The 12,833-nt window shown below is 39.2% G+C and overlaps 1 protein-coding gene across 5 annotated transcripts in view; it reads left to right on the forward strand.

Moving 5' to 3' along the window:
* LOC110507358 (myeloid leukemia factor 1) overlaps window positions 1-8,633 on the forward strand; it is a 53,046-nt gene extending 44,413 nt beyond the window's left edge. For 3 of the 5 annotated variants that reach the window (XM_021587304.3, XM_090224229.1, XM_021587299.3), the window contains exons 4-8: window positions 529-615; window positions 795-935; window positions 2,177-2,336; window positions 2,928-3,075; window positions 3,282-4,125. In XM_021587304.3, coding sequence (XP_021442979.1) covers window positions 529-615; window positions 795-935; window positions 2,177-2,336; window positions 2,928-3,075; window positions 3,282-3,366 — 621 coding nt within the window. In that variant the 3' untranslated portion in view covers window positions 3,367-4,125. Of the gene's footprint in view, window positions 1-528; window positions 616-794; window positions 936-2,176; window positions 2,337-2,927; window positions 3,076-3,281 lie in introns of all 5 variants that reach the window. The other 2 variants (XM_090224230.1, XM_021587300.3) reach the window with 1 other exon arrangement.
* Window positions 8,634-12,833: the final 4,200 nt, after the last annotated feature.

Raw genomic sequence — 12,833 nt, forward strand, 5'->3', positions numbered from 1 at the left:
TATTGACCCTGGTAAAAAGTTCTGCACTATAAAAGGGATAGGGTGCCCTTAAGGACGCAGCCTAAAGCTATGTTAACGTATCAGTGTGGTTTTTACTGTTGTGATGTTTTTTTCCACATCACAAAGGTTGCAAATGCCCAACTAATGCATGTTACTTAAACATATCTGTCCACTGAAGTGACAACATGTCAATGGGAAGTAAACAGGGAGAATTGAGTTTCGTGTATCTCTGAAGAATGGATATTTTTAAAGATTTCCAATACAGTTAGCCTACATTTCTCCATGGATTTCAACAATCTAGATTATGATATGATTGATATGCTAGTGCATGGGGGGAATCCTTACTTTAGCTTAAGTCAAGCTTTCACCCAGTCATGCCTTGATGTCAATGGGAAAATAAGTGAAAATTCAACTTATGATGGCACAGTGTGGATGGAGGTTTCGTATAGTATATGGATGTCTGTTGTAATGGTGGTATGGACCATAAAGTTAGTTCTGAATGGCCCATTGTTCTTGTTCTCTCTGCAGGACATGGAGTCGAGGAACCCTTTCAGTATGTTGGACAGCATGATGTTCGGCGTGAGGAACAGGATGGGGAATATGCACAGAAACTTTGTGAGTCACGTTGTCTCTTCTAATACCCAACACAGCCCATACAAATAGAATTACTAGAAGGGACATAGTATTAATTAATTAATTATATTTCTATGACAGACTTTGTTCCTCATTGTTTTAGCATGTGTGTTCTGCATGGCTTTATACTCACCTCAATCTGTGTGTGTGTTGTTCTCCAGGAGAACCTGTCCACAGACTTGAACGCCAACCCCACTGCCCACTCATTCAGCTCCTCCTCAGTGATGACCTACTCCAAGGTTGGAGACGAACCCCCCAAAGTGTTCCAGGCCTCCTCCCAGACACGGCGCGCTCCCGGTGGGGTACGTACACTCAAGTATGGCCAGAGATAATTTCTGAGAGGCTGGGGGAGGTCTCTCCAAGCTGATACTGCACTGAACACTAAGGGAGAGGTCGTTTACGAGAACTGCAAGAGCTTATATGAAGAGTTTTATTTCAAAACACTATACACAGTATCCATTTTCAGAAATGTTGGTAAATTAGCTTATATTGTTTAAAAGAAAGTGTTTTTTCACTATCTAACCATGGCAATGGGGTTGTTCAATAACAGACATGTATTTGTTTAAAATCTAGCACTTGATGGTTTCATTTCAGATAATTTATTTTGCAAATTGCTAAATATCTCTCAGTGAAATAAGTAGTACTGCTAGGCTTTACACCGTCAAATGTAACAAATGTTTTCTTTATAAAGAACTGTACACCTTTGAAAATTGTGACATTCATATTTTTACAAACGATTAAATATAGTATGAGATCTTTATGTAAAACATTTACATTTTAGTCATTTAGCAGATGCTGTCATCCAGAGCAACTTAAAAGTAAGTGCATTCATCTTAAGATAGTTAGGTGAGACAACCACATATCACAGTCAAATATACAGGATATGAACATTCCATTCCAGCTGAGTGTACAAAACCATTAAGAACCTCTTCCTAATATGTAATACTGTTGAGCATGAAAAACCCAGCAGCGTTGCAGTTCTTGACACACTCAAACTGGTGTGCCTGGCACCTACTGCCATACCCCATTCAAAGGCACTTAAATATTTTGTCTTGCCCATTCACCCTCTGAATGGCACACATAGACAATCCATGTCTCAATTGTCTCAAGGCTTGAGTCATTCTTGAAAGTCATTCTTCTTGTCTCCTCCCCTTCATCTACAATGATTGAAGTGGATTTAACACGTGACATCAATAAGGGATCATAGCTTTCACCTGGTCAGTCTGTCATGGAAAGTGCAGGTGTCATAGTGTGATTGAGATTTCTTTCATACACATCTAAAATCTATTAATAAAAAATCTGTATAATATTGTACACACACATTGTATGCACACATAAGCAATAATTTCTGATGCGTTTTGGAAATAAAACTGTTCATATAGAGTTAGGCCTTTTAGGTTTCAGTTCCTTTTTAAGCATTTACACAAAAATAACATCTGGCCAACTGTCTGACACAGCAAGAATTTCTGATGCTTGCTTTCTCAGTCCTTATTGGCCGTTGCCTCTTTGGTAACTCATTCTGATTGGCTGTCCCCGTGTCTAGATTAAGGAGACTCGGCAGTCCCTGAAGGACTCTGAGAGTGGCCTGGAGAAGATGTCCATTGGACACCATATCCAGGACCGGGGACACGTGCTGGAGAAAAAACACAACAAGAAGACAGGCGAACGGGAGCTCAACCAGGACTTCCAGAATCTGGATGAATGTAAGTCAGTTGTAGTGTAAGGGAGCCAGCATCCCCCCCAACAAAAACAAAGGGTAACACTTTACTTTAACCCTGCAGATAATATGCATTATGATGTGGTTATAATGAATTGTAAGATGTTGTAAGAATGTTATTATGTCTTATCATCTCATAATGATCCTTACTTGAGTTGAAAATAAAGAGACATAACATATTATAAGCATTATAATAAAACATTACAAAGGAGCATAAATGCTTATCAAGTAATAACACATTATTATACTTGCAGTCTTTAAGTAAAGTGTTACCAAAAATGTATTAAGTGTTTTTTTCTGATGCTTTGATCATTCTTTTAAGGCATGTAAGGCTATAATCCGTGTTCGATGAATAGTCATAAACAAAGACATAGTAAATTATATCAGAGGACTCTCCTCTCCCAGCTCCGTTTTGGGTTTGAAGTCTGAGACATTCCATAGACCACAGTTATGTTCCTATCTCAGAAAAAAATAAGGTATTCAGATTCCAAGAAACTGCTCCTCGCCAGGCTCATCAGAGTGATACATAAACGGTTCCTAACCCCTAATCCCTGACCTCTGCCCTTTACCCTCATAGCCGAGGCGCAGTCCTTTGACAAAGAGTGGCAGCAAGAAGTGTCTAAATTCCGACCATTTGTCCCCATGTCCCGTCTGGAGGCCCCCAAGCCCAGGGCAGTGTACCGGGCAGCCCTCACCGCCGCCACCGGCCCCGACCAGGGACGGAGGTCAGTCATCATGTGTCATAGGTCATATAATGCCAGTTCCCCTCAACGAGGAGTGAGCCCAAACAAACCATTTCTGGATTCTACATCACTTTGAATTTAGGTTATGATTGGAATGTCAAGTATTATACTATGGTTGATCAACAGTTTATTTTAATTTAGGTTGATCGATGAATGATTTATGTCTGCTTTGTCATTTTCCCCCTCAGGGACAAACGAAACCCAAAACCTGAAGGAAGGAAAATACACATTGACGATCTCAACGTCAAAGGCTCAGGCATGACGAAGCAGTAGAAATGTCTAGTGAATAAAGCTATGTCAGGCAACAAATCTTTGATGCTTTTACCTTTCTCCAAGACAAGCTTGGTTTCCAGGTATTTTGTCTCACAGAAAATCAGAATGACCCAGTTGTTGATATGCTTTTTACCCATTAATTTTCACACTACCAAGTAAAGAGCACTTGTTAATAAAGTCAGGCACTTATTCTGTCAGAGTAGATCCACACAAGCTTCTTCCAAAAAGCTCAGGACTCCTGTGGAAGTAGCATTAAGACAGGGACACCATAAGCTACTAGCAAGTGATATATGATTTCAGAATCATGATATGAGAGCAGACATAATTGGTCACAATTAGATAATACAGTATATCGGTCTATCATTGGGCATCAGATCAATGTCAATGTCATCTCAGAAATACTATCCTGCTTTTGGAAATGTCATATTCACATTGTATAGATTGCATCAAAAGGAATCAAACGTATATATTTATGCAGTTTGAAGTCCATAAGTGCACTTAGATGTCAAAATGGTGTACTTTTTTGTGTAATGGCCACCTGCTGTAATCTTTGTAAAAATTATAATATCATTTTTATATTGTTATTTGATGTGGGTTTCTTTTTTTTCACCATGCTGTTAATTTATCCCATAAAACACAGAATTTACGGTTGGGATGAAAGTGTCCGGTTAATTCTGAAATATTCTCATGATGGGATTCTTATCGATTGACCTCATAAGATCCTCAATTTGAAAATAAATATTTCATATCAAAAGTGAATGGGTAGCATAGAGTATTCTTCAACTGAGTGTGTATTTTGAAGGTTCCAAAATGTCATTTTTTTGAAGGTACCAACATTTATTTTACTCGTCATCAAGCATTGTGTTAATCACTGTTCAGAGTGTCTGATACTGTACGGGAGAGCTACTGGCTGTGCCTGTGGCAATTACATCTAGCAGGGTATTTTTGGAACAGACCTGTCAGTGACTCAGAGATGTCTGAGCGGTCGCACACAGCTGTTATGAAAACAGCGCTCTCTCGTGTCACGTGCCCCATGTGCTCCAGATTTAGTTGAACTTGTATTTATTTATGTCTCGTCGCATTTATATCAAGTGTCAAAATATACAGTTGAAGTAGGAAGTTTGCATACACCTTAGTCAAATAGATTTAAACTCAGTTTTTCACAACTCCTGACATTTAATCCTAGTAAAAATTCCCTGTATTAGGTCAGTTAGGATCACCACTTTATTTTTAGAATGTGAAATGTCAGAATAATAGTAGAGAGTGATTTATTTCAGCTTTTATTTCTTTCATCACATTCCCAGTGGGTAAGAAGTTTACATTCACTCAATTAGTATTTGGTAGCATTGCCTTTAGCTTCTTATGGGCAGGTGAGATGGTAGCGTCCCACCTGGCCAACATCCGGTGAAATTGCAGACTACTATTCAAACTGCAGAATTATAAATATTAAACTTTCATAAAATCACAAGCATACAAAACCATTAAAAACATATTTCAACCAGGCAGGTGCTACACGAAAGTCAGAAATAGCGATATAATAAATGCCCTACCTTTGATGATCTTCTTCTGTTGGCACTCCAAAAGGTCTCAGTTACATCATAAATGGTCATTTTTGTTTGATAATATCCTTCTTTATATCCATAAAAACTCAGTTTATCTGGCATGTTTCAGTCAATAATCCACCCAGTTTCCCTCCATCAAAATGCATACAAAATGAATCCGAAACGTTACTAGTAAACTTTTCCAAACAAGTCAAACAACGTTTATATTCAAACCTTAGGTACCCTATTACGTAAATTAACGATAAAATTTAAGACTGAGAATCGTTATTATCATTACCGGAGAAAAATACCAAAAGACACGCTGGAAACACTACAGCCAAAATGGGAGCCACCTAGAAAAACTACCATTTCTGCCTCATTTTTCAAAAAAAACACCCTGAAACTCTTTCTAAAGACTGTTGACATCTAGTGGAAGCCCTAGGAACTGCAATCTGGGAGGACTTTGCTTTATAATAAAAGTGACAGCCATTGAAAATAGTGGTAGGCCCCCCCAAAAAAATTGGGGGGATGGTTTGTCCTTGGGGTTTTGGTTCTGTTATACTCATAAACCTTATTTTAACAGTTTTAGAAACTTTAGTGTTTCCTATCCAAATCTACCAATTATATGCATATCCTAGCTTCTGGGCCTGAGTAACAGGCAGTTTACTTTGGGCATGCTTTTTATCCGGATGTGAAAATACTGCCCCCTACCCAAGTGAGGTTAAATTGTTTTACTTGGGTCAAATGTTTTGGGTAGCCTTCCATAAGTTGGGTGAATTTTGGCTCATTCCTTCTGACAGAGTTGGTGTAACTGAGTCAGGTTTGTTGGCCTCCTTGCTCGCACATGCTTTTTCAGTTCTGCCCACAAATTGTCTATGGGATTGAGGTCAGAGCTTTGTGATGGCCACTCCAATACCTTACCTTTGTTGTCCTTAATCCATTTTGACACAACTTTGGAAGAATGCTTGGTGTCATTGTCCATTTGGAAGACCCAATTGCAACCAAGCTTTAACTTCCTGACTGATGTCTTGAGATGTTGCTTCAATATATCCACATAATTTTCCTTCCTCATGATACCATCTATTTTGTGAAGTGCACCAGTCCCTCCTGCAGCAAAGCACACCCCACAACATGATGCTGCCACCCTTGTGCTTCACGGCTGGGACAGTGTTCTACGACTTTGCAAGCATTTTTCCTCCAAACATAACGATGGTCATTATGGCCAAACAGTTATATTTTTGTTTCATCAGACCAGAGGACATTTCTCCAAAAAGTACAATCTTTGTCCCCATGTGCAGTTGCCAACCGTAGTCTGGATTTTTTATGGCGGTTTTGGAGCAGTGGCTTCTTCCTTGCTTTATAAGGCATTTGGAAATTGCTCCCAAGGATGAACCAGACTTGTGGAGATCTACAATTTATTTTCTTAGGTCTTGGCTGATTTCTTTTGATTTTCTGATGATGTTAAGCAAAGAGGCACTTGGTTTGAAGGTAGGCCTTGAAATACATCCACAGTTACACCTCCAATTGACTCAACTGATGTCAATTAGCCTATCAGAAGCTTCTAAAGACATTACATGATTTTCTGGAATTTTCCAAGCTGTTTAAAGGCACAGTCAACTTAGCATATGTAAACTTATGGCCCACTGGAATTGTGATACAGTGATTTATAAGTGAAATAATCTGTCTGTAAACAATTGTTGGAAAAATGACTTGTGTCATGCACAAAGTAGATGTCCTAACCAACTTGCCAAAGCTATAGTTTTGTCAACAATAAATTTGTGCAGTGGTTGAAAAACACATTTTTAATGACTCCAACCTAAGTGTATGTTAACTTCCGACTTCAACTGTATTAAGGAATCACCTATAATGTTAAATCAACAAATGCTCATACAGTGGGGCAAAAAAGTATTTAGTCAGCCACCAATTGTGCAAGTTCTCCCACTTAAAAAGATGATGCCTGCAATTTTCATCATACGTACACTTCAACTATGACAGACAAAATGAGAAAAAAAAATCCAGAAGATCACATTGTAGGATTTTTAATGAATTTATTTGCAAATTATGGTGGGAAATAAGTATTTGGTCAATAACAAAAGTTTCTCAATACTTTGTTATATACCCTTTGTTGGCAATGACAGAGGTCAAACGTTTTCTGTAAGTCTTCACAAGGTTTTCACACACTGTTGCTGGTATTTTGGCCCATTCCTCCATGCAGATCTCCTCTAGAGTAGTGACGTTTTGGGGCTGTTGCTGGGCAACAGACTTTCAACTCCCTCCAAAGTTTTTCTATGGGGTTGAGATCTGGAGACTGGCTAGGCCACTCCAGGACCTTGAAATGCTTCTTACGAAGCCACTCCTTCGTTGCCCAGGCGGTGTGTTTGGGATCATTGTCATGCTGAAAGACCCAGCCACGTTTCATCTTCAATGCCCTTGCTGATGATAGGCTTTGTTACTTTGGTCCCAGCTCTCTGCAGGTCATTCACTAGGTCCCCCCGTGTGGTTCTGGGATTTTTGCTCACCGTTCTTGTGATCATTTTGACCCCACGGGGTGAGATCTTGCGTGGAGCCCCAGATCGAGGGAGATTATCAGTGGTCTTGTATGTCTTCCATTTCCTAATAATTGCTCCCACAGTTGATTTCTTCAAACCAAGCTGCTTACCTAATACAGATTCAGTCTTCTCAGCCTGGTGCAGCTCTTCAATTTTGTTTCTGGTGTCCTTTGACAGCCCTTTGGTCTTGGCCATAGTGGAGTTTGGAGTGTGACTGTTTGAGGTTGTGGACAGGTGTCTTTTATACTGATAACAAGTTCAAACCGGTGCCATTAATACAGGTAACGAGTGGCGGACAGAGGAGCCTTTTAAAGAAGAAGTTACAGGTCTGTGAGAGACAGAAATCTTGCTTGTTTGTAGGTGACCAAATACTTATTTTCCACCATAATTTGCAAATAAATTCATTAAAATTCCTACAATGTGATTTCCTGGATTTATCATTTTGTCTGTCATAGTTGAATAACACATATGGAATCATGCACTAACCAAAAAAGTGTTAAACAAATCAAAATATATTTTATATTTGAGATTCTTCAAAGTAGCCACCCTTTGCCTTGATGACAACTTTGCACACGCTTGGCATTCTCTCAACCAGCTTCATGGGGAAGTCACCTGGAATGCATTTCAATGAACAGGTGTGCCTTGTTAAAAGTTCATTTGTGAAATTTCTTTCCTTAACATGTTTGAGCCAATCAGTTGTGTTGTGACAAGGTAGGGGTGGTATACAGAAGATAGCCCTATTTGTTAATACACTGTGATGGAAAATGTTATACTGGTGCTTTTCTATTTTATACATATCTGTGTTTTATGTTTGTGCTTTTCTAATAACTGTTTTCTGTGTTCATGCAAGTGACTGATTGAACGAACCCTCACTGTCAGTATTTGCAGTTCACCCAGACCCTTGTTTTGATATCAGTTTCAAGGTCTCAGCTTAGAGAAGAAATGTTGTGAGGTATGGTCTGTCACAATCATGACCTAGTATTGGTCAGTCACATTAATGAAGCAAACTTTAATGATGAATTAATTATAAGCTAAAACATGCAAATATTACTTGTCTGCAGTATATAAGAGAACTAAGAAGACTGCCCCGTTAGAGCTTCTGACAGATGTTCACTATGGTGCATTAAGTTTGTTGGAACCTCTCCAGCTTGCTGAAAATAAACAATGATTCATTTAAGATTGACTTTGAGTGTCCCTGTGTAAGAATTTCCACAACAATTTGGCATCAACGAACAGGATGATTGATTCTGCCTGCGGAGCTTTCCAGTGGAGTCTGCGAGGAAAACCGGTGGCGCATTTTATGAAGCGTGAGGGAAATTCCTGTCTGACCAAAAGACAACGAAGACCCGCCCAGACCAGACCCTTACTGTGAGCTGCTCAGGAGGAAATACATACTGTAATTTGGAAACAATTGAGGGACGTCAACTGATTTCAGTAAGTCAATTTAAATGAATCTGCATAAAGAAATATATATTGATATTGATAAAAAATCGAATCAAGGCGAGTAACGCATAAAAAGCAGAGGTGGAAAAAGTACTCAATTCTCATACTTGAGTAGAAGTAAAGATTCCTTACTAGAAAATGACTCAAAAGTGAAAGTCACCCAGTAAAATACTACTTGAGTAAAAAAGTATTTGGTTTAAAATATAGTTAAGTATCAAAAGTAAATATAGTTGCTTAAATATACTTAACTATCAAAAGTTAAAGTAGGAATCATTATATTAGTTATTAATTATCATTACATCCTTATATTTAGCAAAACAGATGGCACAATTTTCTTTTTTATTTATTTACAGATAGCCAGGGTCACACTCCAACACTCAGACATCATTTAAAAACAAAGCATTTGTGTTTAGTGAGTCCGCCAGATCAGAGGCAGTAGGGATGACCAGGGATGTACTCTTGTTAAGTGTGCGAATTGGACCATTTTCTGTCCTGCTAAGCATTCAAAATCTAACAACTAATTTGGGGTGTCAATACAAATTTATGGAGTAAAAAGTCAATTTTCTTTTGGAATGTGGTGAAGTAAAAGCTGTCAAAAATAGTAAAGTACAGTGGCCTCCCGGGTGGCGCAGTGGTCTAAGGCACTGGGTTCGAGACTCTGGGTTCGAGCCCAGGCTCTATCGCAGCCGGCTGCAACCGGGAGGTCCATGGGGAGATGCACAATTGGCCTAGCGTCATCCGCGCACTAGCGACTCCTGTGGCGGGCTGGGTGCAGTGCATGCTGACCAGGTCGCTAGGTGTACAGTGTTTCCTCTGACACAATGGTGTGGCTGGCTTCCAGGTTGGATGTGTGCTGTGTTAACAAGCAGTGCGGCTTGGTTGTGTTTCGGAGGATGCATGGCTCTCGACCTCTCCCGAGTCCGGAGACTACTAAAAACTACTTAAGTAGTACTTTAAAGTATTTTTACTTAAGCACTGATAAAAAAGGTACCCATATTTTTAGTTTCACTAGTTTTATGAGAAGACGTAACGGTACAATGGAAAGCCCCGCTGACAGCTGTCTGTAGGCATTTACAAGAAACTTCTACGTGGTCTGCAGCCACTATAAAATAACACAAGGCATTTATGTATAGCAAGTAGCGGCAAGAGAACCGTTGAAGATACATATGGTGCATAGCAAGAAACAACAAGAGGATTGTTGAAGATGCACATGGGGCAATGAGGAAGTGTGTTTGGGAATAGTACTGAGTGAATGTGGATGTGAGAAATGACATATTAAGCTGATTGAAATGTGGATGATTGAAATGTGGATAATAAATGGATTGAAATTATTACTATTAAGATTGGAATTTGGATAATCAGATTGAATTTTGGATATTAAGCTGATTGAAATTTGGATAACAAGATTGAGATTCAAATGTACCTATAAATGATTGGGTGAATGAGAGCTGTCAGGAGACTAGCTCACGTGTGATTGCTGATTTGAAATTCAGCTATAAATTACTGAGTGAATGAGAGCTGTCTTGCGACTAGCACACCTGTGAAAGAGGTGAATCAATGCTAACCAGTTCTGTGGGCTGAGTTTTTAAATCTGTAACATTATCTAGTGTTCTGTCCACCGCCGCCATTGGATCTAGAGGTAAAGTATGTCTCAGAAATCTCCTACGTAACATGTCTCAGAGGATAACATGTCTTTTTAGTGACGAGGACAACATGATAACATGTCTCATTAGTAACGAGGATAACATGTCTCTGAGGATAATGTGACTCATCAGTGGAGTTTAATGGTATAACGTTATTATGTAAGTGGAGATATGAAAGGAGAAAGATACCCGAATATATTGTTAAACAGAACACTAGAGTGAATATTCAAATCCATGTACGAATAGAACACTGGGGTTGAGGAGGAATTTGTGATGTTACACAAGTGTATAATTGATTACTAGAGATAAAGTAACATAATATTGAAGATAATGGGTTACTGGAGATCTGATGAAGTAACAATATAAAAAATTATAATACTACATAACTTGCACACGTAGACGTACGTAAGTGGTGTAAATAGTATTCTGAGAAATGTTCAGAGTGGTCCCTTTGTGGATAATGTGAGGTATGATAAGGTTAAAACATTGTACGGGACTTGACTTTCCCCTAACCAATAGGATTTTTATTTTTGTATTGCTTGTAACTGTTTCCGGTAATGCTGTTAGGGGAATAACCTGCGTGTAAATGTAATCTGCTGCTGTATTTTTTTGCGTTATCTGTGATCGTTTTGTTTGTCTTGTTTAGTTTCTTAATCATTGTACCTAAACTGTATGTGTAAACGTAAAAGAGACCTTGGTCGCAGTCTGTGTTCCTTGTTGAAATAAAGGTAGAATAATAATAAAACGATTAATAGAACCAATGAACGTTGAACATGATTTTCTGTTAACTAAACTTAAAGGCTACAATTTATTGCACTCCCAATGGAGTTTTCATTGACATCCCAAACAATGAGATATTAAACCAATGAGGTAGCAGGCAAATTGAACCACTCCCACAGGAGGAGTGGGGGTCTGACACTGCCTCCTAGTCTATTTTGTCTCAGGTGCCAGAAACCTTATGGATAGAACATTCCAATGACAGTGGACTGATAGGCCGGGCTAGCCCAGTTATAATAACTGTTTATCTCTCCCCTTCGGCACATTACATATGAATCTTAAAATAATATACAGTGCCTTGCGAAAGTATTCGGCCCCCTTGAACTTTGCGACCTTTTGCCACATTTCAGGCTTCAAACATAAAGATATAAAACTGTATTTTTTTGTGAAGAATCAACAACAAGTGGGACACAATCATGAAGTGGAACGACATTTATTGGATATTTCAAACTTGTCAAATCAAATCAAAAACTGAAAAATTGGGCGTGCAAAATTATTCAGCCCCTTTACTTTCAGTGCAGCAAACTCTCTCCAGAAGTTCAGTGAGGATCTCTGAATGATCCAATGTTGACCTAAATGACTAATGATGATAAATACAATCCACCTGTGTGTAATCAAGTCTCCGTATAAATGCACCTGCACTGTGATAGTCTCAGAGGTCCGTTAAAAGCGCAGAGAGCATCATGAAGAACAAGGAACACACCAGGCAGGTCCGAGATACTGTTGTGAAGAAGTTTAAAGCCGGATTTGGATACAAAAAGATTTCCCAAGCTTTAAACATCCCAAGGAGCACTGTGCAAGCGATAATATTGAAATGGAAGGAGTATCAGACCACTGCAAATCTACCAAGACCTGGCCGTCCCTCTAAACTTTCAGCTCATACAAGGAGAAGACTGATCAGAGATGCAGCCAAGAGGCCCATGATCACTCTGGATGAACTGCAGAGATCTACAGCTGAGGAGGGAGACTCTGTCCATAGGACAACAATCAGTCGTATATTGCACAAATCTGGCCTTTATGGAAGAGTGGCAAGAAGAAAGCCATTTCTTAAAGATATCCATAAAAAGTGTCGTTTAAAGTTTGCCACAAGCCACCTGGGAGACACACCAAACATGTGGAAGAAGGTGCTCTGGTCAGATGAAACCAAAATTGAACTTTTTGGCAACAATGCAAAACGTTATGTTTGGCGTAAAAGCAACACAGCTGAACACACCATCCCCACTGTCAAACATGGTGGTGGCAGCATCATGGTTTGGGCCTGCTTTTCTTCAGCAGGGACAGGGAAGATGGTTAAAATTGATGGGAAGATGGATGGAGCCAAATACAGGACCATTCTGGAAGAAAACCTGATGGAGTCTGCAAAAGACCTGAGACTGGGACGGAGATTTGTCTTCCAACAAGACAATGATCCAAAACATAAAGCAAAATCTACAATGGAATGGTTCAAAAATAAACATATCCAGGTGTTAGAATGGCCAAGTCAAAGTCCAGACCTGAATCCAATCAAGAATCTG

The sequence above is a fragment of the Oncorhynchus mykiss genome, chromosome 27, assembly GCF_057628025.1.
Source record: "Oncorhynchus mykiss isolate SJ-2025 chromosome 27, ASM5762802v1, whole genome shotgun sequence".
Taxonomy (NCBI): domain Eukaryota; kingdom Metazoa; phylum Chordata; class Actinopteri; order Salmoniformes; family Salmonidae; genus Oncorhynchus; species Oncorhynchus mykiss.